The sequence below is a fragment of the Geotrypetes seraphini genome, chromosome 19, assembly GCF_902459505.1.
Source record: "Geotrypetes seraphini chromosome 19, aGeoSer1.1, whole genome shotgun sequence".
NCBI classification, from domain to species: domain Eukaryota; kingdom Metazoa; phylum Chordata; class Amphibia; order Gymnophiona; family Dermophiidae; genus Geotrypetes; species Geotrypetes seraphini.
Genome location: NC_047102.1, coordinates 37,491,323 through 37,513,368, shown reverse-complemented (window position 1 = coordinate 37,513,368; position 22,046 = coordinate 37,491,323). Strand labels below are relative to the sequence as shown.

Genomic DNA, 22,046 nt, shown 5'->3' with positions numbered 1-22,046 from the left:
TGGTCCTTAGGAGGTCTTATCTTTTTTGGCCATTTTCAAAAATAAAAATGTCCCCATGAAAAACGCACAAATGCAAGTTTTGTAGATGTACCCAAATCCTTGTCTGATGGCAGCGGATGAATCCCCATCAGCTGAGCCATTTGGGGGGGATTCCCCCTGCCAGGATCAGTTGAGCCACAGAGCCCTGTATCCCTCCCCCTAACATCCCCAACATTCCCGGACCCCCTGCATCTCCCCACATCCCCCAACATTGTTGGACTCCCACCCCCAATACCTGCCAATGACAGATTGGCAGGAGGGAAGCCCACTCCCTCCTGCCTACAGGGTTGTGTTCTGCAAATGAAGGAACTTCCCCCTTCCAACCAAGATGCAGTGGGAGGGACCTAAGGCCCTGATTGACTCAAATGGCGATTTTGACATCCGCTTAGGATGTCCTGGAAAAGCTTCAATTATTGCTTGGGACGTCCAGATGGAAGCCTGCCCGAGTCCCGCTCATAACACACCTTCCATCACACCCCTTTGAGCTCTGGACGCACAGCAGCTTCCAATGTTCAGAAAGTTTGTTTTGATTATCGACACTTGGAAGTCCCTGCTATTAGGACATCCAAGTGCTGACTTAGGCAGGTTTTTGGACGTGTTAAAGTTTTGATTATGCCCCTCAAAATATGCTTTCACCTTGTCACATAAAACCTCCCATATTCATCCAATACTTACATAAAAAACTGACCCATCCCGCTTTTTTCTATACAATGCTAGTGTATGTTATAGGATGACACTCAGCCCTCATATTATCATAAGTGTATCATACTGCATGTTCGCCGAGAGTGAAAGGAGCATATTGAAGCAAGCAGTTTTGGAAATGTAAATGTGTGAGCATTACAGTCAGAGGTACTGACCCTCTCATATCTTATTATGAGTCATTAACGCATTTCACCCTGATGAAAACAGGAAGTTGTGTCAGAGGTTGGCATAACACTGGGGAATTGAAAAAGGTGATACAATGTGCAGGGTTAAGAGAAATATATTATAGGGTAACATCACGTGCCTATTATACTCGTACACAGTTGTTCTATGGTGGAGGTCTTCCTACTCCATTATGTCATAAATGTGGGATGGGGGAGCACACTTTGGGACATGCTTTTTGGTTTTGTCCCATTATTCAGCATTTTTGGAAGCAAATAATATCTTATATGTCTGAATTAATTGGAAGATCTTTGCGCTACTCTCCATCCCATTTTATTTTGGATTTGCCAGAAGCTTTTATTCATTTGCCTAAGGGGCATAGGAAAATGAGTCTACTGGCCAAAAAATGTATTCTTCAATATTGGACGATCCCTGACCCTCCAAAGTTTTGGCATTGGCGAAACCAGTTGCATCAGTTGGCCATCTGGGAAGCCTTATTTCCTAAAGGTCGTAGTGCAGTTTTAAGATGGGTGTCCTAACTGAGATTGAGGTGGGGTAGAGAGTACCATTGGAAGGGGAAGGGGAAGGGGAAGGGAAGGGAGGGTTTGGGGAGGGAAGGTAGAGGGTATTAAATAGATTCAAACATGTAGTCCTATTGAGGTTTGATGGGGGATGAAGGAGAGTAACTTTGAATGGGGAAGGGAGGGCTTGGGGAGGGAAGGTAGAGGGTATTAAATGATTTAAAACATGTAGTCATACATAGATTGAGTGGGGTTTGATGGGGGATAAAGGTATTTTCTAGGTTTATATGGGATGTATTTTACTCGATGCCTCATTATAATACTAAGCACCTTAGTGTTGTATGTAATATTGACCACATCAATATGTTCATCATATTATTATATTTGATGCATCATCATTGTTATACAAGTTTTAATGTTGTATTTGTTGTTGTTTGCATCAATAAAAATAGTTTGAACTTAAAAAGCTGCATCAGAGGAGGGCGGGACACCAGAGAAGGAAAGCTGCACGTGATCTCAAAACATGGGAATGGAAGTTGTTCTTCTAGAAAAATAATGGAAGGGGCTTAGGGGTCCCCCCCAGGCTCGGGGGCCTGTGGGATTTCCCACCCGCCCCACACGGTTGCTATGCCGCTGCCGACTCCATCCCTAGGAATGCCCCCAAAAGAGGGGGTTTGCGGTTCAACGCTAACCAGTTATTTTCTGCAGTACTAACTGGTTGTGTCACTGAAAACAAGTGGTGAGCCCCAAACCATTTCTGACTGCTTAAATCGCTTTGAATATTGACCCCTGTGTCACACGTAGGTGTGCCCATTTACATCTGCCATTAACCTGGCATAAATAGTTGCACCTACATTTAGGCATGCCAATGTAGGCTTACCCTAGTATTCTATAATGAAATCCGGGCACCCAGATACCTTTATGGAATAGACACTCTCATGTGGCATCGGGGGATCTAAAGGGGGCACCTAATTATAGAATTGCCCTAATTTCTTAGGAGGTTTGGTTATCTGTCTCTGTGCCAGCTGAATCAGTGTATGTCACCCTCAATATTTATTTCCCAGGAATCTTCTGGCATGGAGAAAGGAAGGGGTGGTCCTAAATTCCAGGAGCTGCATCTGATAGCACACTTCACCAGGAATCACTGCAAGGCCTGCCCACATGTGTTTTCCAGGAGTTGCAGCCATTAAAAGAGGCGCACAGTCACAGTATGGACACATGGCAGGAACTGGCAGTGGCTCTCTGTGATGTAGGAAACTGTGGCGACGAATCAGAGCACTGAAGCCATGCAAAGGTTCACAGTGATGGGTAAAAAAAAAAAGACAGTGGGGAATGGCACAATAAAGTGTTGGCAGATGGAGGGACATATGGCACGGAGCTATGGCAGGGTTATGGAGCAAAGCAGCAAGAGTCAAAGGATGTAGTATGGCATTACGGCACATGGCAGTATCGTGCAACATTTCACCTGAAGGCCATGATGATCACCAGGGCGATGATGGTTCCCTGCAGCAAACGCTGGCTGATGCACGCCTGTTCCACAGGGACCGGGCGAGACTGCAAGAAAAAGTACAGATCCATTAACATCTTCCCCTGCTCAGATTTTTCATCCCATCCCATGACCCTCTCCCTGCCAGTCTCCATTTTAGTGGCCAGAGATCCATATTCTACGCAAGCTAAGGTGGTATAAAACTACCATGCTGGGTCATATCGCAGGTCCTCTCCAAAAGCAGCAAGCAGCGAGTGTACTGTCTAAGGATCAGGGCATGCACAAACTGGCCCACCCTGTGAAGGGTACTGCCCCTGTCACAATTTAACGTGTGTATCATGGATCTTAATCCAAACCAAAGGCTTGTGCCCTCACATGGATGCTCTATGTCAAAGACTTTCACTATTTCATCAGCCGTGGATAGATACTGATTCCGATCCAGGAACAGTATGTTCAGTGGCTCAGTTAATATGCGGCCCATTTTTGCTGCGGAGAAAGAATGGACAGAAGCGAGTGGGCATCGCTCCTGCCCCAACGCATCACAGGACCACCAGGAAATCACTGTAGGCTGGGGGGGGGGGTTAGGATTTACTCTTGCTTGGGAGAGGGAGGGAATTCTAGCTGCCGGCTGGTTGGGGGTGCAAGCACAGATATGCACTTAGGTCTTCCAATTCAGGGGGCAGCTGCGGAGGGGGAAGATTACCGGGAGGGCAGGAGAGAGGGTGGTAGGGCACCAGAGGGTAGGCAAGGGGAGAAATGGTAGAATATAAACACTCCAGTTTATTTTCAGGTTAACATTTTCCACTAAAAAGGGGGGGCAAAAATGGTATCTCGGTTTATATTCAGACAGGTTTATATTTAAGTATATACAGTATGTTATCATTCATATTCTGCTGACATTTATCATATTTCTGTTATATGATTGTTTTACAGTATGTTCAAGTGTGTATTTCTGATACTGTTTCGTGTTATTCCTATCTTTAGCATCCAACTTGTCATTTCCAAGTTTACCTCATTTTGTATTTATACTTAGATTTTGCTCATTTTCCTACTGTTATGCTGTTAGCAAAATTGAAATTTGTCTGTCTTCATAAATAAATAATTTCAGGGACAGTAAACATTTCCCCGTTCCTAGAGGGTTTACATGCTAAGGGGCTCATTAATCAAAAAATAAAAACATCCCCACACTATCATACGTCGGCACTTGGCATCCTAATCGCCGGGACATCCAATTGCCGTTTTTCAAAGCCGTTTTCTGGACGTCTAGCGAGGTGTTTTGCCCGCTGTGTATCCAGAGTTCCAGGGGGGGCATTGGGAAGCGTGTTTTGGGCACGCTTAACTTAGACATCTTGCGGCGATAGCTGAACCTTTGGCGAGACGTCCTGGACGGAACTTAGACGTTCGGAGCTAGATCTGTTTAGCAGAGCATCTAAGTGCCGCAAAGGTGCCCAAACTGACCAGATGAACATGAAGGTTTGACTCTCCCACACTCCCCCATTGGTCAGTGGCCCCCCTCCCACCTCCTATGAATGTGAATGAAAGAATGCACACCTGTCTCTAGAACAGCAGCACTTGGTATGAGAAAGCCAAGTAGAGCATCAACCAGGCATCTTAAGTAGACTGGTGGGTGGGGTAGTGAACCATAGAGAGGACCCTGGCCCCTTTCTACCCCAATGTATTATGTAACATCTTTCTTCTCTCATATATTCATGCTTCTCCAATTTACTATGTAACATCCTTCTTCTTGCATTTTGCAATTCGCTGATTGTCCAGCCTTCTTTCCATGTGAACCGCCTAGAAGTCAGTTTGACTATGGCGGTATAGAAAAATAAAGTTATTATTATTATAAGCCACTCTTCCCACTACATTTATGGTGGAAAGTGTGAAGCCACCAAAACCCTACTATGCTGCTATATAGGTGCTACCTGAAGCCAAAAGGGCTATTGGGATTGGAGACAGGTTGGTATACTAGGTTTTAGGTGAGGTTTGGAGTGCTCACCATAAATTATAAGGGGGCTAAGGTGAGATGTACTTCTGGCACGCTTTATGTGAAGTTCACAGCGGTGCTCTCTAAGGTGTTCCACTGCTCTGTTGGCATGGTTTTGTGGCCAGTCCATCACAATGATGGTTACTCTCGCGTCCAAATGGTCTGGATTTGGACATTATCAACTTGGATGTTTCTGGGGATGAAAATGGGGTGTAAAGTTAGGCATCCTAAAGGTTAGATATCGTGTTGGCCTAGACATCCAATCAGGCAATTTTCAAAAAAAGATATTTTTGGACGTCTAGCAGTTAGGCTTTCAAAAATGAACGTTTCTGCGCTTCGGAGTTTGGATGTTTAGTGGGAAACGTCCAGGTCAGATTTAGACGTCCTTTTGAAAATGGCCCTCTAAAGTAACAGTCTGTTTAGTTTGAAGTGAGGAATTGCAACCAAATCAGGTTATCAAGTTACATTTCTGTGAGTGTTCCCAGTTACTTTCATGTACTCACCTGGGATTTGTACTGATGGGCCGCTCACACAATCAGAAAACTCACCTTGCTAATGAGCTTGGGGGGTCTCTTCTGATATGGTATGCTGCCTGTACGACTGAACTGACTGCCTGTTTGGCTGCGGAGACAAGTACAGAACCAGGTTAGCGTGTAAAGAATGCACTGGAGTCAGAGCTTGGGAGCCAAGGGAAAGGGTCTCAATACAGAATTCCATGTGCAGACATAACCTGGCCTCTGCCATTACAATCCTTGGTCACCCTTACAAATGATCCTTCATTACTAAAGCACTGTGGAGGGTAACATAGGAAGGGGAGGGTGGGGAAGGAGTGGAGAGGAGGAGAGGTGCCAGCACCCCCACCAAGACGGCGCCCAGGGCAGTCTGCCACCCAACACCCCCTTACTATGCCACTGGATTCCTATGTGTTGATAACATAGATTTACAGGTACCTACTTGGCCTTCACACAATTACCCTCTATAAAGACAAGATGTTGACTGTTTGTGGCCTATTTTATTAAGACATACAGGCACTGCAGAAATTGAGAATAAAATATATGTAAGACCGCTTGGGAGCAAGTATACATGTTCAAATATAAAGTACATACACAAGCGTGTATTTTATACAGCGTGGGTGTCAATGCTAATGGTAACTCCACCTACACACAACAACAAAATGCAAATAGCACCAAAGGGTTCCTCAAGAGAAACGAAAACAGAAAAACAACAAAATTTGTGGAACAGGATCGGATGTACCAATTGTAGTTTAATAAGCGTCCAAAAAACATAAAAGCAATCCACATAGGATATATAAAATCACAAATGACCCACAGTAAAAATTAAATATATAAAATTTCAGGTGACCCGACAAGGGCCGTGTTTCAGCAAAACTAAAAATGTCTTCCTTGGGGGCTTAATGGGTCCTTGGCTGTCATATATATATATATATATATATAAACCCAATATACAAGTCACAAAAAATTCAAGTAGTTAGAAGGCTGCAATCAGGCAGCACAGAGAGAGAGAGAGAGACAGAGAGAGCGAGAAAGAAAGAGAGCGAGAGAGAGAGAAAGAAAAGGAGAAAGAAAGAGAGAGAGAGAGAAAGAAAGAAAGAAAGAGAGAGAAGCTTATATTTTCACCTGTACTTCTTATAGGATGGATAGTGTGCATGTGAGCAGTATTTCTGCTTCTATCGTACCTCTTTTATGGTGGGGCAGTGTGTGCAGTTGAGGGAGAAGAGAAAGTTTATTCTCAATCTCTAAAAACTCTTTATAGAAATTCAAGTTTAGTGTTTGCACCCTGAAAGCCCCCAAGACCCTTGAGCTAGGGAGATGATACTGTACCTGAGAGCTCCCGTGCTGACGCTGGATTTCATGCTGTCCAGTCTCTTCAATTTGGCCAATTTACGGCTCCAGCGTTCCAGTTCATCGATCCGGGTCTCCAGGTTGTCGGTCAGTTTGCAAAGTTCCTTCACTGCTCCAACATTCTCCATAAAGATACGCTCCTAGCCACACCATGGGAGTAAAGAGACCATTACATTCTTCAGATACTCTCTGACCCAAACTAAGGGATTAAGTAGGCCTCTAAATGGTAATGTACGCCATTTACACTCAAAAGCATATAAATGGCTTTCAGCAAAATACTGATCAGTGTAAAGTTTCAAGTTTTATTTAAAATTTGATATACACTTCCCCCTTCCCATTTGCGGTTTCTGCACTCGTGATTTCACATAATCGCGATTTTTTTTCTGGGGAGGGGGAAAATAAAAAAAACCACATATTTTTTACCTCCCTGCCACCTTCCCGGCCTTACCTGGTGGTCTAGAGGGCTTTCGGGGCAGGAGTGATCTTCCTACGCTCCTGCCCCGTGCAGATCGCCATGAGGAAATGGCTGCTGTGAGTTCCCGTAGTCTCTCGAGACTACGTCGGGAACTCCCTACAGCCATTTCCTCATGGCGATCTGCACCACTTGGTTACTCCGAGACCAGAAGTGGTTTCTGGCTTGAGAAACATGGCAGAGACTCAATGTTTCCATGACTTCCACAAGGGATATATGAGGGATCTTCAAAAAGCTTCTGCACTTTTATTTTTGTAAATACTATTTATTAAGTATTTCAAAAGCAAATTACATCACTTTGTCGCATAATCACCCTGTTGCCTGACTGACTAGTCACATGACATTCTATGACATGCCCTCTTACCACTTCTCCTGCCCCAACCGTTTCCCGTAAAAAATATGAGAGTGCGGACTCTTTTTGAAGAACCCTCGTATATAAGACGTATTTACAAATCGCCCTCAAGCATATTTACTTTGAATCTCCTGAAAACTGAACCGACAGTTGAGTTCCTAGCATTGGGTTGGGAAGCTTTGCAATAGAGTTCTCTCTGGAAAGCATGCTTCTGGATTTCCAATGAGTGCTCTCGAGCTACACCTGCTAGTGAGATGTGTTTTGTAGTCTACAGTATAAGTTAAGTCCCCAAAGCAGCCCATACGAGGCGAAACACGGCCATGTCAGGCAGCATTTTATTCTACTTTAATGAAGATATTTTAAGAGATCTTTGATTGTATCTGCCTCCATGATTCGTTATCCAGAATGAATTTGCATGAGATAGATTTATATACACTGCTGTTTTGTATGCAGATCTATCTCCTAAATATTCAATGTGGATATCCTGAAAATCTGACCTGCCTGGGACTCTCAAGGACCGAAATTACCTACCCCTGTAACCAGGGAATAAATCTGACAGGGAAATAATTTCCGGTGGCAATGGATTGAACTAACATCTTCTGCCAATCTGGACTGGAAGACATGTTCCTCCTTTTCTCCCATTGCTCTCCATAGGTTTCACCAAACATCATTTGAAAATTAGCTCCACTCTAAAAAGAGAAATTAGATGAACTGGTCCTATGCCATCAATGGCTCAGTTTTCAGAGGTTGGGACCAATGTTCCCTCTAAGGATTGATGAGGTGTGTGCAAATAAAAATATGCATGAGCGACAAGTTACATACTCCACAAATTTATGAGCAGGCGCGGAGGACGAGTGCCCGTGAGATTGTGGGAGGGTTAAATACTCAAAACTTAGAAGAATAACAATTTACTTAAAGTTTTTGCTTCGCCAGCTTTCAGGTATCTTTACGTGGCAGCGGCTCCTCTCACGATCCCCACCTGCGTCGGAAGTGCGTCGGGGATCTTACTATGCAGTCCTCAGTTTCCCACTGCATATTTTAGTGAGCGACACGAGAAAATTATGAGTGACGCCAATGAAAATAGTGAGCGATTGCTCATGCGCTCAGCTTAGAGGGAACATTGGTTGGGACAGGAGTGGTACATATGTAGGGTTACCATATTGCTCCAGAAAAAGGAGGATGGATTGAGACATCCGGGTTTTACTTCCATTGTCCATCAAGCCCCTTCCCTATCCTTGTTTAAAAGCAGACTGAAAACCCACCTTTTTGATATAGCTTTCAATCCTTAACCCTACTCCTTTGCCCTCCAACCCAGCCCGCTGATTAACCGTTCCCCTTAACTGTATCCATGACATCCTGTTTGTCTGTCTTAGCTGTTTAGATTGCAAGTTTTTTCGAGCAGGGGCTGTTTTGTTATTCTTTGTGACTCTGTGCAGCGTTGCATGCTTCTGGTAGCACTATAGAAATAATTAATAATAGTAGTCGTAGTAGATTGAGATATCTGGGTTTTTCTTCCATTGAAAGCAATGGAAGTAAAACCCGGATGTCTCAATCCGTCCTCCTTTTTCTGGAGCCATATGGTAACCCTATACATATTTAACTACTGCCTGGTGCTTTCTTTGTTACTCACCTTATTTACCACCAGGAAGTTCTCAATGGTTTTCCCATTAGTGAAGACCATGTCACCCGTGTCTTTAACAGCCTCTGGGAGAATCTCCTTCACTTCCTGTGCGATGACACCTGACAGAAAACTAGTCTCATTAATTATCAAATCCTTTTCTGTCCTCGGCATACAGCGGATGTGATCATCAGCAAAACTGAAGGACAATGACACACGATAGTGACACACGCTAGACATCCAGTCTGTGCAAATACTGGCAGTGTAATAGAAAGACTTGAGAAACACCACAGGGTGAGGAAGTGTCATCAAAGCTCAGTACAACCAAAAAAAGAATCCGTTTTTGTGACAGAAAAAAACATTTCAAATCAGTACAACTAGGACACAAAAACATTTCCATGCGACCCTGTTGAAAGTGAGCTTATTCTGCGTAACTCGTAATAAATGAGAGTTTTAGACTTTTGATCAGTTGGGATTGGTATTGGAGTGATGGCACTGAAATCCATGGAGGTGATGGTCTTCCTGTGAACATCTCACATCTGCAGGAAGGGTGAATTTAGAGGTGAGCGTCACACCTGAGGTACACTGGTTGAGCTGTGGATTTGAAGGGCGCTCAGTACTGGGTAAGAGGCCTGAGGCAGAAAACTGTTGCACCAGGTCCATATGATGCGTTCAGAGTTTTGAGGGTTAGGCAGCAGTACTTAAGTGTCTGCAAGTCCTGACTCGGACTTGGGCAATGGGTTTGGTATTCCAACAGCAGCCTTATCCGCACCTCTTTCTCAAACGTAAAGTCATCATGCTCCAATGATTTGCTTGATAACATATTTCCAGTGATGATTCAGTACTTAACATTACTCAAAGTTCCCATCTGGCTTATCTAACTTTAACCAAATTCAGCCTCTTTCTAAATGCTCAATTTTCTTCCAGTAAGGGAGTAAATTCTATAAACATAGAAACATGACAGCAAATAAAGACCGAATGGCCCATCCACTATCTCTTCCTCTCCCTACAGGCTAAGGCTTTTTATACTTGCATTGTGAGGTCACAGAGCTTTATGGTTTTAGAACAGAGAAACATGAGGGCAGATAAAGACTGAATGGCCATCCACTGTCTCCTCCTCTCTCTAAGAGATCCCACATGCTTGTCCCATGCTCTCTTAAATTCAGATAGTCTTCATCTCCATCACCTCTACTAGCATAAATGTTTTGTGTCCCAGTAACATGCGGTTTAACACAGGGGTAAGGAACTCCGGTCCTCGAGAGCCGTATTCCAGTCGGGGGTTTCAGGATTTCCCCAATGAATATGCATTGAAAGCAGTGCATGCAAATAGATCTCATGCATATTCATTGGGGAAATTCTGAAAACCCAACTGGAATACGGCTCTCGAGGACCGGAGTTCCCTACCCCTGGTTTAGCATAATGCTCTCTATATGTGTATGTGTGCACATATGCAAGTAAATGCTAAATAGATGCTTATGTGCTGTTCTATAATCATTTGCGATATCACTGATAGCTTTATGCTAAACAGTGGGTGTGCACAGGGGTGGAGTCTGGGCGGGTCACAAAGTTATGTGCATAAGATACAGAATACAATAAATTATGTACATATCTCTGGACAGAGGTGCACACACTTACACTGGCTCTAGGGCCAACGTAAGTGCTCACCCCTGATTCTACATGCATGCATATGTCCATAATGGAAAATAGGCGCCTACATTCCTTTATAAAATATGGCCCACTGGGGTCAGCAGCCTATGTGAATTACCCATGCCATATGCCTGTCCCATGCATCTGTTTCACTGCTCACAGTCTGGTTTCTTTTGATTTCCATTACTTCATGTTTCTTAGTTTGTGCCCTACACAAGTATATGCTTTTTTTTGCTAATTGGTCTGCGTTTTCCTTCTTTCGCTCCCTCTGCCCCATCTTTTCCATCTGGAAAAGAGCTCTTCACCCCCCCACCGTGTTTAATAAAAGACCCACACCCCCGATCCCTGGAGGTGTGCTGGTGTTTAGAACATTTGCAGTGCTAAAGGGGGACGCTTTATGCAATTAAAAATTTCAATTGTGATTAATCACGATAGCCCTAAGAAACATATATGGTTTATATATTTTTATGATTTTTGTAATAAGCCTAATTGCTTGGCTCCTGTCAGTTTGCTGTACTCTATCACTCCCGCCCACCTTACTCCCAGATTGTAATTTTAAGGAATGAATGAGCTGGGGGGGGAGCTCTCATTTATCGCCTCAGGCAGAAGATTGCCTTGAGCTGCCCCTGGGTGTATAAATAGTAAAATTAAATAAATGCCACTGCTATGGAGAAGTAACTGTTTCTTATGAGTATTTCTAGCAGGGAAAGAAATGATTAGTAGTAATAGCAGTAGGACAGACTTTGTAAGCTTCATGGGGGGGGGGAAGAGTGTGGCACAGTAGTTAGAGCCTTAGCACCCTGAGGCTGTGGGTTCAAACCCACGCTGCTCCTTGTGACCCTGCGTAAGTCCATTGCATTAGACCAGGGGTGCCCACACTTTTTGGGCTTGCGAGCTACTTTTAAAATGACCAAGTCAAAATGATCTACCAACAATAAAATTAAAAAAAACACAACGCACACTGTACGCATAGAAAATGTTAATTATCATTCCTATTCCAGGGTTTTTCAAAGAGGTCAAAGCAGATGACTCTATGCACTATCACCTCAGTAACAATCATACAAAAATAGACAAATATACCCCCCTCCCTTTTTACTAAACCACAATAGCAGTTTTTAGAGCGCAGGGAGCTGCGCTGAATGCCCAGCACTGCTCTCGACGCTCATAGGCTCCCTGCGCTAAAAAACTCTATTGTGGTTTAGTAAAAGGGAACCTTAATGTAAAATATAGACAGCAGATATAAATTCAGACACATTTTGATCACTAAATTTAAAATAAAATCATTTTTCCTACCTTGTCTGGTGATTTCATGAGTCTCTGGTTGCACTTTCTTCTTCTGACTGTGCATCCAATCTTTCTTCCCTTCTTTAGCCTGTATGCTTCCTCTCCTCTAGACCTCGTTCCCTCCCCCAACTTTTCCTTCCTCTCTCCCTGCCCTTTCTTTTTCTCTGCCTCCCTTTCTTTTTTTTCTGTTTTTCTTCTTTCCTTCTGTCTCCCTGCCTGCCCTTTTTCTTTCTTTCTCCCTGCCCTCCCCCAAGCCACTGCTACTCCATCGGGGACCAGGACCCAAACCACCACCAATAACAGGCCCGAAAGCCGACGCCGCCCCAACCTCTCCCTGCTTCGGCCGACCAGTATCGCGATCGAGCTGTTGGGGGAAATGCTACTGGGTCCTGCCTTCACGGAAACAGAAAGTAGGCAGGACCCGGCAGCAAGAAGAGGAAATGCTTCATTAACCTGTCTCCCGCCTTAGCCCGTAGCGAACGCTTGCTTCAAAGCTCTCAACATGTGCGTACCGGCTTCCCTCCCCCTCCCCCCGGACATAACTTCCGGTTTCGGAGGGAAGAGAAGGGAAGCCGGCACGCACATATTAGAGCCATGGAGCATAAGTTCGCTACGGGCTGAAATCTCCAAGCCGTTTTTTTTTTTAATTTTCAGCAGCGGCGGCAGCAGCAGCAGATGACAGCTGGGCGGACCGCCCAGCTAAAAGGCCCTAGAGAGAAAACTGGAGAGGAAGGCTGATCGGCCCGGTAGATCAGGACGGCAACAAGAGTCTATCACGGAGCCCGGGATGGGCTCCGCGATCGACTCGCGTTGCCTTCCTGAGCTACTGGTCGATCGCGATCGACTTGTTGGGCACCCCTGCATTAGACAGATTGTGAGTCCACCAGGACAGACAGGGAAAAATGCTTGGGTACCTGAATAAATTCATGTAAACCATTCTGAGCTCCCCTGGGAGAACAGAATAGAAAACGGAATAAATAGTGTGAAAAGCTTCAGCCTCTGATAACCAGAGCTGGTATTGTGACATCATAATGCCTCATTCCACCAATGCCTAAGAGCCAGTCTCATCAGTGATGTCACAATGGCTTGATTGTCCTTACTTAGCTCACTTTTACTGCATTTTGATTACTAGAGTGGCGCAGTGGTTAAAGCTACAGCCTCAGCACCCTGAGGTTGTAGGTTCAAACGCATGCTGCTCCTTGTGACCCTGGGCAAATCACTTAATCCCCCCATTGCCCCAGGTACATTAGATGGAGTGAGAGCCCGCCAAGGCAAACAGGGAAAAATGCTTGAATACCTGAATAAACTCATGTAAACTGTTCTGAGCTCCCTGAGAGAGAACGGAATAGAAAATGGAATAAATAAATACTTCTACAGTTTCTTCCAGACTGGATGAAGAGGATTCAGCGTGTGTTGGCACTGTCTAGCAATACGTCCTTCAAGTTTACTGCTGCAACTGTAGTAAGTACGCCATTCCTTCCATTAGGGGGCTCTCATGCACAGCGAATGAATAAATTATGATGAGGAACAACAGTAAAATAAACGGCCGAGATCCCACCCAACAGGTTTCCGAGTGAAGTGTTTCCCTGTCACAGTATGTGCAAGTCAAACCTATGTGAAGAACACTGACCCTAGAAATGATGGAGCAATTCTCAGATTTAGCATCTGGAGAAGTAACTGATGAACACAAGATTTTGTAGGGCACAAAGAATTAATGATACCATTGGACTATTTTGGGATGGCAGAGCCCTACCTGTCTCTGACACGTTGTCGATGCCCACAGTGCTGGCAAACTCTGGTTTGTAGTGGTATTGAACCAGTCGCATCTGGGAGATCCTCTTCAGTTGCTCAGTGGTGTCCACCTAAAAGAGCAAAGAGGATAGAGAATGGAGAAAGTAGTATGAAGCGGTGGTGCAATGAGGGTAGGAGTCGCACCGGGGTGAGGGCGGCCCCCCTGCACCCTCCTCTCCACTCTCCCTGCTCCTTTCCACCCCCCACTCGCACTCTCCCTCCTCCCCACACACCTGTAAATCTACACCATTGTGAGTGGCTTCTCCAGCAAGCTCCTTGTGCCAGCACTGGATTTCCCTCTAATGTCATTTCCTGGCCCCGTGACCCGGAAGTGATTCAGAGGGGAACTAGGCTGGCACAGAGAAGGCTTGCGCTAGAGAAGATCTACAGAAGTACGAGGTAGGGGAGGGATGGTGTGAGTGTGGCATTGTAGGCCGGGGTGGAGAGGTGCCAGCATTCCCCACTGACACGGCACCTGGGCAGTCCACACCCCTTACTACACTACTGGTAAGAAGCAGCTGGTCAATAACTATAACCGACTAACTGACTGCACAGCAAAAAGCAATGTCTTCTAGTCCGGGGTAATAACTTTATAAGAAAGGGTGGCATGCAGTAGTCTGTTTGTCTTTGGGTTCCACTTGAAGCTGTGGACTGCAGTGCGACATAAGCTAGAATGAAATTGCTATGCCAGCTCTCCAAGGGACTGCACTGGCCAACAATGGTCCAGCATTCCCAGTCCAAAATTCACTATGGCCCGGATTCTCTAAATGGCACTGTTATCAGCGGCTGCCTCAAAAGCGACCACCGAGCACAGGTCAATCACAACGGTGCCATTTAGAGAACAGTGCCTCCAGCAAAGGTAGGCGCCAGAAATGTAGGCCAGGATTTCCAAGGCACCTACCTTTGATGTGAATCGCACCTCCAGAGGTGCCTACTGGCACCTAACCCCACTTCCGGTGTTAGCCACGCCTACAGCGGCGTTAGGTGTGATTCCGGTGCTGGAAGGCACCTTGAAATTTCTTTTAAGTACTATTTTAAACAGCGTTTTGGATTTAGGTGCCGGTAAGATGCCTGCCGGTACCTAAGTTAAAACAACCATACAAAGTAATCACTCAATGATATATGAATAATTACTTGTAACCATATAACTTGTTCATAGAGTTTTGGAGCTCAGAGAAATGGAGGTGATAACGGGGATGAATCCCAGCAATTGTATTGTTGAACAATAGTGGTAATACCATATAGGACTGTGAGATCTTTATGTAGGTGCAGTATGGTTTATGGTTTATTAATTTATATTCCGCCTTTATCCAAGGCAGGTAACAAACTAACATATATAATTTAAAAAACAGACAAAACATTATACATAAACCAGCAAAATATAAAGAAGTTCACATCTTAAGCCTCAGTAGGTTTTGGAGGGCTCACCATACAATATAAGGTTAAGGTAAAATGTGACTTTTTAATGTGTTGTTCACTGCAGTACCCCCTAGAGCGCCCCTGTGCTCTGCTGAGCTGCTTGTATGGCCATCTGAAACTGGAATGTACTGTTTCTTTCACATCTTTGGGTGGTCGGAGAGGGTCTTAAGCCCTCCAGTGATCATCCGGCCAGTCTGGGCACCTTTACGTAGTAACATAGTAACATAGTAGATGACGGCAGATAAAGACCCGAATGGTCCATCCAGTCTGCCCTTCCTGATTCAATTTAAATTTTTTAATTTTTTCTTCTTAGCTATTTCTGGGCAAGAATCCAAAGCCCAGTGCTTGGGTGCTTGGGTTCCAACTGCTGAAATCTCTGTTAAGATTTACTCCAGCCCATCTACACCCTCCCAGCCATTGAAGCCCTCCCCTGCCCATCCTCCACCAAACGGCCATACACAGACACAGACCGTGCAAGTCTGACCTTTGCTGACCCTTATTCGTTTTTAAAACAGATCTCGCCCCAAATGTCTAAATGGTGCCCTGGATATTTTGTTAAATGTTTGATTATACAGTAGCTGCAAAACACCCAAGTCCTAAGCCCGCCCAAAACACCCCCCTTGGAATTTAGACAAATAGGCGACAACCAGCCTCGAAAGACGTCGAAAATATGAGATTTGAAAATAGTGATTTGTACGTGTTAGCAAGAAAAACGTCCAAATGCCGCTTTATGCCATTTTCAGGACATTCTATTCTTCTGAAAATGAGCCCCATAAAGCACAAAGCAAAGGGCGTTGGCATGGGAGGAGCATAGGCGGAGCTTTGTACATATGCAAACAACTTACAGAATTTCGTAAGTTACGCATACCCTTGCCACATCTGGAAGGGTGCCCAGGTGCTGCTATAAAAGAGACTCTCACTGGGCAGCATCAGGACATCCACTTGTAGATATGCGCATTTATTCTTCATCTTTTCTTTTAAAGTAAACAGTCCTGACAAGGCATTACTGAAGAGCAAGACCACTTTCAGACTCTGTGCATGGAAACTGCTTGCTTTGAAGCAGGCTGTAAAGCAGACGGTGATACCCTGATTTCCACCATCTTTTTTTTTTCATTTTTTGCTGTTATCAGGCCAGGCACTGGCAGTACAAATACAGCGGCAAAGGGAAAAGGCAACAGAGTCTCTGCTTCAGTGTGCCGACAGAGTAATCTACATGTCCTCCCTCATTCTCACCCCTTACCTCCTGTACATCTTCCTTCGCTCGGATATCGGAGGGGTGCATCAGCGACCCCATGACCTTCACGTTACCATGGACCACTAGGGCTTCATCCGGTCGGTCGGTGTTGATGCCAATGCGGCCGTGGTGAAAAACGGTGTCAGGAAGCTGACCTCGTTGCCACAGGACATCGCTGTCGCTCTCAAACTGACCCGGGTTTGAAGCCTGGAGAGGAAGAAGAGGGACACAGGGAAACTGAACCACAGGTTGCATGGGCTGCCCTATGTCCACAGAGAGAGCACAGGGGGGGCACAGGACCAGTGTGAGGTGGGACACAGACACTGGTGACTGTCCCTTACACTAGCCGGCACAGACGCCTTGGGAACACTCAACAACATAAGAAGAGACATACTGGGGCAGAACAATAGTTCAGCTAGCCCAGTATCCTGCTTCTAAGTGCCCAACCTGACAAAATTCCCAATAGTAGCAAGATTCCACGCTAGCGATTCCAGGGTCAGAAATGGCTTCCCCCGTTTCTACCTCAATAGCAAACTATGGACTTTTCTTCCAAGAACTTGTTCAAACCTTTTTTTAAACCCAGATACGCTAACTGCTGTTACCACATCTAATGAATTGATGATAACCTTATGTGAAAGGAACCCATGTGGTAAAAATGATATCATGCCATTCATCCAGACAGGATCTCACCATACTCTGTAATTTGGTATCTGAGGCATATGCATGCAACCCTGGTGTCATGGACAGTCTAGCAGCACACGACTCTCTTCTCTCAAGTGGATAAAAGCTTCCGGTTGAGCGGGGATGGAGGACACAGTGTTATGACTGTCCTCGTCTATACAGAACTAGGTACTGTCACTACACACAGAGTTAGTGGGAGCAGAGAATTTCAACCTTCTCCCCACTCAGTATTTTAATGGGCCTTAATCCAGGACTTTTCCCTATGATCCACCCACCCACATCCCTCACTATAAATCTATCAGTATAAACTAGTGGTCTCCAACTCAAACCCTTTGCAGGGCCACATTTTGGATTTGTAGGGACTTGGAATGCCTCAGCAAAAATAGTTAATGTCTTATTAAAGAAATGACAGTTTTGCATGAGGTAAAACTCTTCATAGTTTATAAATCTTTCCTTTTGGCCAAGTCTTAATAATAATATTGTCATTTATAGCTAAAGAGACATATGATCAAGAAACTGTTTTATTTTATTTTTGTGATTATGATAAACATACCGAGGGCCTCAAAATAGTACCTGGTGGGCCCCGAGTTTGAGACCACTGGTATAAACAGAGCACTGCATAAATTTACTGCCGACCTAGGGAGGTAATGAGATCCCACCATAAATCCCTGGCTGAACTTACGCTATGTGGGGTTGTACGCTCCTGGTGCAGTTTTTGTGGGGGTGGTGGCACGCGTCCTACTTTCCACCTCCCCCCCCCCGCTTCTTCCCTGCTCCCTATTACCGCATGCGCCCCTTCCCTCGTATTTCTTTAACGTTCGCAGCGCGATCAGAAACGCCAAGCTGCTGCTCACGCCAGCTTCGGCTCTTCCTCTGACATCACTTCCTGGACCCAGGCCTAGGAAGTGACATCAGAGGAAGAGCCAACGCTGGCACAAGCAGCAGCTTGGTGTTGCTGATCGCGCTGGGAACATTAAAAAGGTACGGGGGAAGGGAAGAGGCGTGCAAGGCAAGAGGGGACAGGGAAGGAGTGGATGGGGGGCAGAGTAGAGAGCAGGGGAGGGGCGCCTCTCACCCTCGCTACGCCACTGGGTTTTCCCGAGAAAGCACTTTGCAGATGTGGGGAGGATGCTCTGCAACACTGGAAGCCAGATGACTTTCTCCCCTGGAAATTTTTTTTAAAGTGACACCTTAATGAAATGGGTTAATCTTCCCTTCTCAGCGATTTCTCAGCAATCCTTGGGGATTCAGATTAGGGCTTATATCCTAAACACACCACAGAAACATCACAGATCTGTCGGATGTCCGGTGCTGCAGACATAGAGTTCTACATTTTATATTTGGAGTGGAGGAGTGGCCTAGTGGTTAGAGCAGCTGCCTGAGGTTGCGAGTTTGATTCCCACTGCAGCTCCTACTGACTCTGGGCAAACACTTCATTGCCCCAGGTACAAAATAAGCACCTGTCTAAAATATGTAAACTGCTTGAATTTTAACCACACAGAAAAAGCAGTATAGCAAGTCCTTTACCTTTTACAATCAAGCTATTGTGACATCACTGGTGAGGTTGACTCTTATTGGTAGAATGATGCATTATGACATCACAATCTTGTCTCTGTTCACCAGAGACTGAAACTCTTCACACTAAGGAGGGGAAGTTAGCTACATAGGCTACTAGGGAGTGGAGGAGTGGCCTAGTGGTTAGAGCAGCTGCCTCAACACCCTGAGGTTGCGAGTTCGATTCCCAGTGCAGCTCCTTGTGGCTTTGGGCAAGTCACTTAACACTTCATTGCCCCAGGTACAAAATAAGCACCTGTCACACAGAAAAAGCAGTATACAAGTCCCATTCCCCCCGTACATTTGCTGTGTGGTCCCGGGAGATGTAACAGGAGGGGGAGGAGTATAGCGATAATGAAAAAGCCATTACCCTGACGATAATGCGTTCGGAGACTTGGGCGGCTACGGTGTAATTCTGGTTCTGGGTGTGAGCCTGAATGGCTACCACCAACATAAAGTACCTGGGAGAGGAAGAGAGAGAGAAAGGTGGAGGGTAGAAAGAGAAAGCAAAGGCCACAGAGCAAGGGAGAGAGAGAAAAAAAACCAAATAAGGAGAGCAGTAGAAAGGGCCAGAACCAGCAAGAGAAAAGGCAATTAAGAGCAAGGGAGAGAATGTGAGAAAGAGGAATAGTTTGCAAAGAGATTGAGCAAGAAGAAATAGAAAGAGTCAGAGAGGTGGAAAAGATGTTGGAGAGAGACAATGACAGAATGAAAAACAAAGACTAAATTTCAAACAAAAATGTTAATTTATGCAATGAAATGAGCACCTCCCACTCCCTATTCTGCTTCACATCCATCAAGTCATTCTACCTCTAATTACATGCTCAGGACACCCTTTCTCTAATGTGCCGTTGACCAGGTTCTGCAGGCCTCCACATGGTTATGTTCTCCAGGGCTGCAACAGCACTTGGTGGCATTTTTTTGAGCCATCACTAGCTTTATCCCTCGATTTTCAATGCCAAGCTATATCCGAGAGCTGGCGTTGAATATCCAGATTTGTGCGGCTGCCTATCTCTTATCCAGTTACGTTCAATATTCAGCTCTTAACCACCTAAGCAAAACTGGATAAAGATAGGACTGGGTTTATGTGGTCCAATATGGTTGCTTAAGCTAGGCAGTTTAGTGCTGAATATCAAATATAAACCCATCCTAATTTAAACCAAGATAACATTCTTCCTTTTTTTTTTTTTTGTACAGGTAATCCTCTCTCTCCTTCCTTTCCCAATGGCATCTGCATTTCTTTCCCAAAGTGTCCTGTCCTGTCCCTTCTGGACACATCGCAGGTCTCTCCCCTGGCCTATCTTACAGCCCTGGTGGTCCAGTGGTGAGCTGGGGCAAGAATGATCCTCCCCTTTCCCAAGATGAGGTGTCCTGTCTTGTTCTAGCTGGCTTTGCACCCACATCCTATTCCCAGAATCACCATAGGCCTCTCCTGGGCCTAACTTACAATCCCGATGATCCAGCGACGAACTACGCCAGGAGAAATGTTTCTATGCTCCTGCCAATGCAGCCTCTCTACTATAAATGGCTGCAAAGAGTTCCTTTGGCAACCTCATGAGACTGCTGAACTTGTAGAGGTCTCGCGAGGTTATCACAGGAACTCACGGCAGCCATTTTTAGCAGCCAGACTGCACTGGCAGGAGCGTAGGAAGACTGTTCCTGCCCTGGCTCTCTGTTGGACCACCAGGGTTGTAAGGTAGACCTGGCCTGCGGTATGTGTGTGTGGGAGGGGGTAAAGAGGCAGCCGGGACAGGACAGGACATGCTACACCTCATCTTCAGGAAGGGAGGGATTGCTACTGCCCTGCTCACCAAAGGACTACCATGGCTGTAAGGTAGGCCAGGCTGGGTAGAACTTAAATATTAATTGAGAATCCCATTTTTTGGCCCCCAAATCTCAGTTTATATTCGAGTATATACGGTAACCACATAAGTGCCAATTCTGTCTCCCCTGACCACCCACAAAATAGTTGCTTTCAGTTTAGTGGTTAGTCTTGATATTCATTGGCACTAACAGGCTAAGTATTGCTAAATATTGTTGGATAGCCTCCTACATAACGATTTAACCAGCCAGGAGCCTCTCCTGGCCACTTAAATCACTTTGAATATCAACCCGTATGAATATTCATCAAGCATATCTGAGATCCAGGTTCAACTTTATCCAGCTTTAAACCAACATCTGATCCTGTGTTTCTATGACATGGAGACATGTGATTTGCAGGCAATGTCTGTTCTCCATATTTCACAAGTAATTCTTCAATGCCTCTCAAATCTCCTGAGATACCATCAGGGGACTCCCTTACCTCTGGTCTGGATTCGGCTTGCCCTTTTTTCTCATGTTGTTTGCTGTTGTTTCACTGAAGTGGAGACGTCCTACGGTGACTTTTGTGACTTGATCTGAAGGCAGATTAACGCTGTAGAGAGAAAGAAGTTACGGACAAAGCGAGAAAACCTAAAGAAAAGGAACGAGACGGAAAGAGATACACAGACATCTCATGCCCAATCATCGCTTATTAGCTTGTGCCTCACTCCATGCACAGGGTCAGCCTGGCCTACCCCACACTTGACTGTAATGCTCATTCCTATGCTTTGGTCAGGTACACAATCCAAAACAGTATACGAGAGTACTAAAATAATAAATAATTCTACATCAATACACCATTGTTCTATCATTAAAACAGTTAATATAATCACATCAATATATTAAAAAAAAAAAATCAGGAAATTATAACTTAAACCAGCCCTGCTTTCACTAGGAGAAGGCTGAGCCATGAACCAGCTAACAGAACATCAAAATGGTCGCTGGAAGATGGTGCCTGGGCTGGTGCTATAAACCGACTCAGAAAAAGGTCATTCAATAATTATTATAGTGCATGGAATGCTATTCAACCATTTATAGGGCTAGACAGGGCATCCATTTTTTAAATAAATACTTTAAAATCTCTGTACAGGGCTTGGCAAACTAATCAAAGAAAAACTTACTACACCATTTAAAGCTTGATCTCAAGGCAAATTACCATTCCAACTGCATGTAATTTAGATTTACTTCACACCTTGTCAAACCCAAGCTGAAGGCAAGTTAAAATCAGGTTTTATTGGCAGGTGCCTGCCACAGAAACCATATGGTAACTTGCTAGGGGTCCCCTTAGGGTAGGGTTAAGAATCACTGCCTAGAGCAGGGGTGGGCAACTCTGGTCCTGGAGGGCCGGAATCCAGTCGGGTTTTCAAGATTTCCC

The 22,046-nt window shown here is 45.0% G+C and overlaps 1 protein-coding gene across 7 annotated transcripts in view; it reads right to left on the bottom strand.

Annotated features, from left to right (window-relative positions):
• Nucleotides 1–22,046, bottom strand: part of MYRF (myelin regulatory factor) — a 177,854-nt gene that overhangs the window by 17,156 nt on the left and 138,652 nt on the right. For 5 of the 7 annotated variants that reach the window (XM_033928865.1, XM_033928866.1, XM_033928868.1 and 2 more), the window contains 8 exons: nucleotides 21,114–21,224; nucleotides 19,182–19,272; nucleotides 16,583–16,813; nucleotides 13,886–13,994; nucleotides 9,214–9,323; nucleotides 6,739–6,899; nucleotides 5,446–5,518; nucleotides 2,890–2,978 (listed from right to left, as the gene is read on the bottom strand). In XM_033928865.1, coding sequence (XP_033784756.1) covers nucleotides 2,890–2,978; nucleotides 5,446–5,518; nucleotides 6,739–6,899; nucleotides 9,214–9,323; nucleotides 13,886–13,994; nucleotides 16,583–16,813; nucleotides 19,182–19,272; nucleotides 21,114–21,224 — 975 coding nt within the window. The remainder of the gene's footprint in view (nucleotides 1–2,889; nucleotides 2,979–5,445; nucleotides 5,519–6,738; nucleotides 6,900–9,213; nucleotides 9,324–13,885; nucleotides 13,995–16,582; nucleotides 16,814–19,181; nucleotides 19,273–21,113; nucleotides 21,225–22,046) is intronic. The other 2 variants (XM_033928867.1, XM_033928871.1) reach the window with 1 other exon arrangement.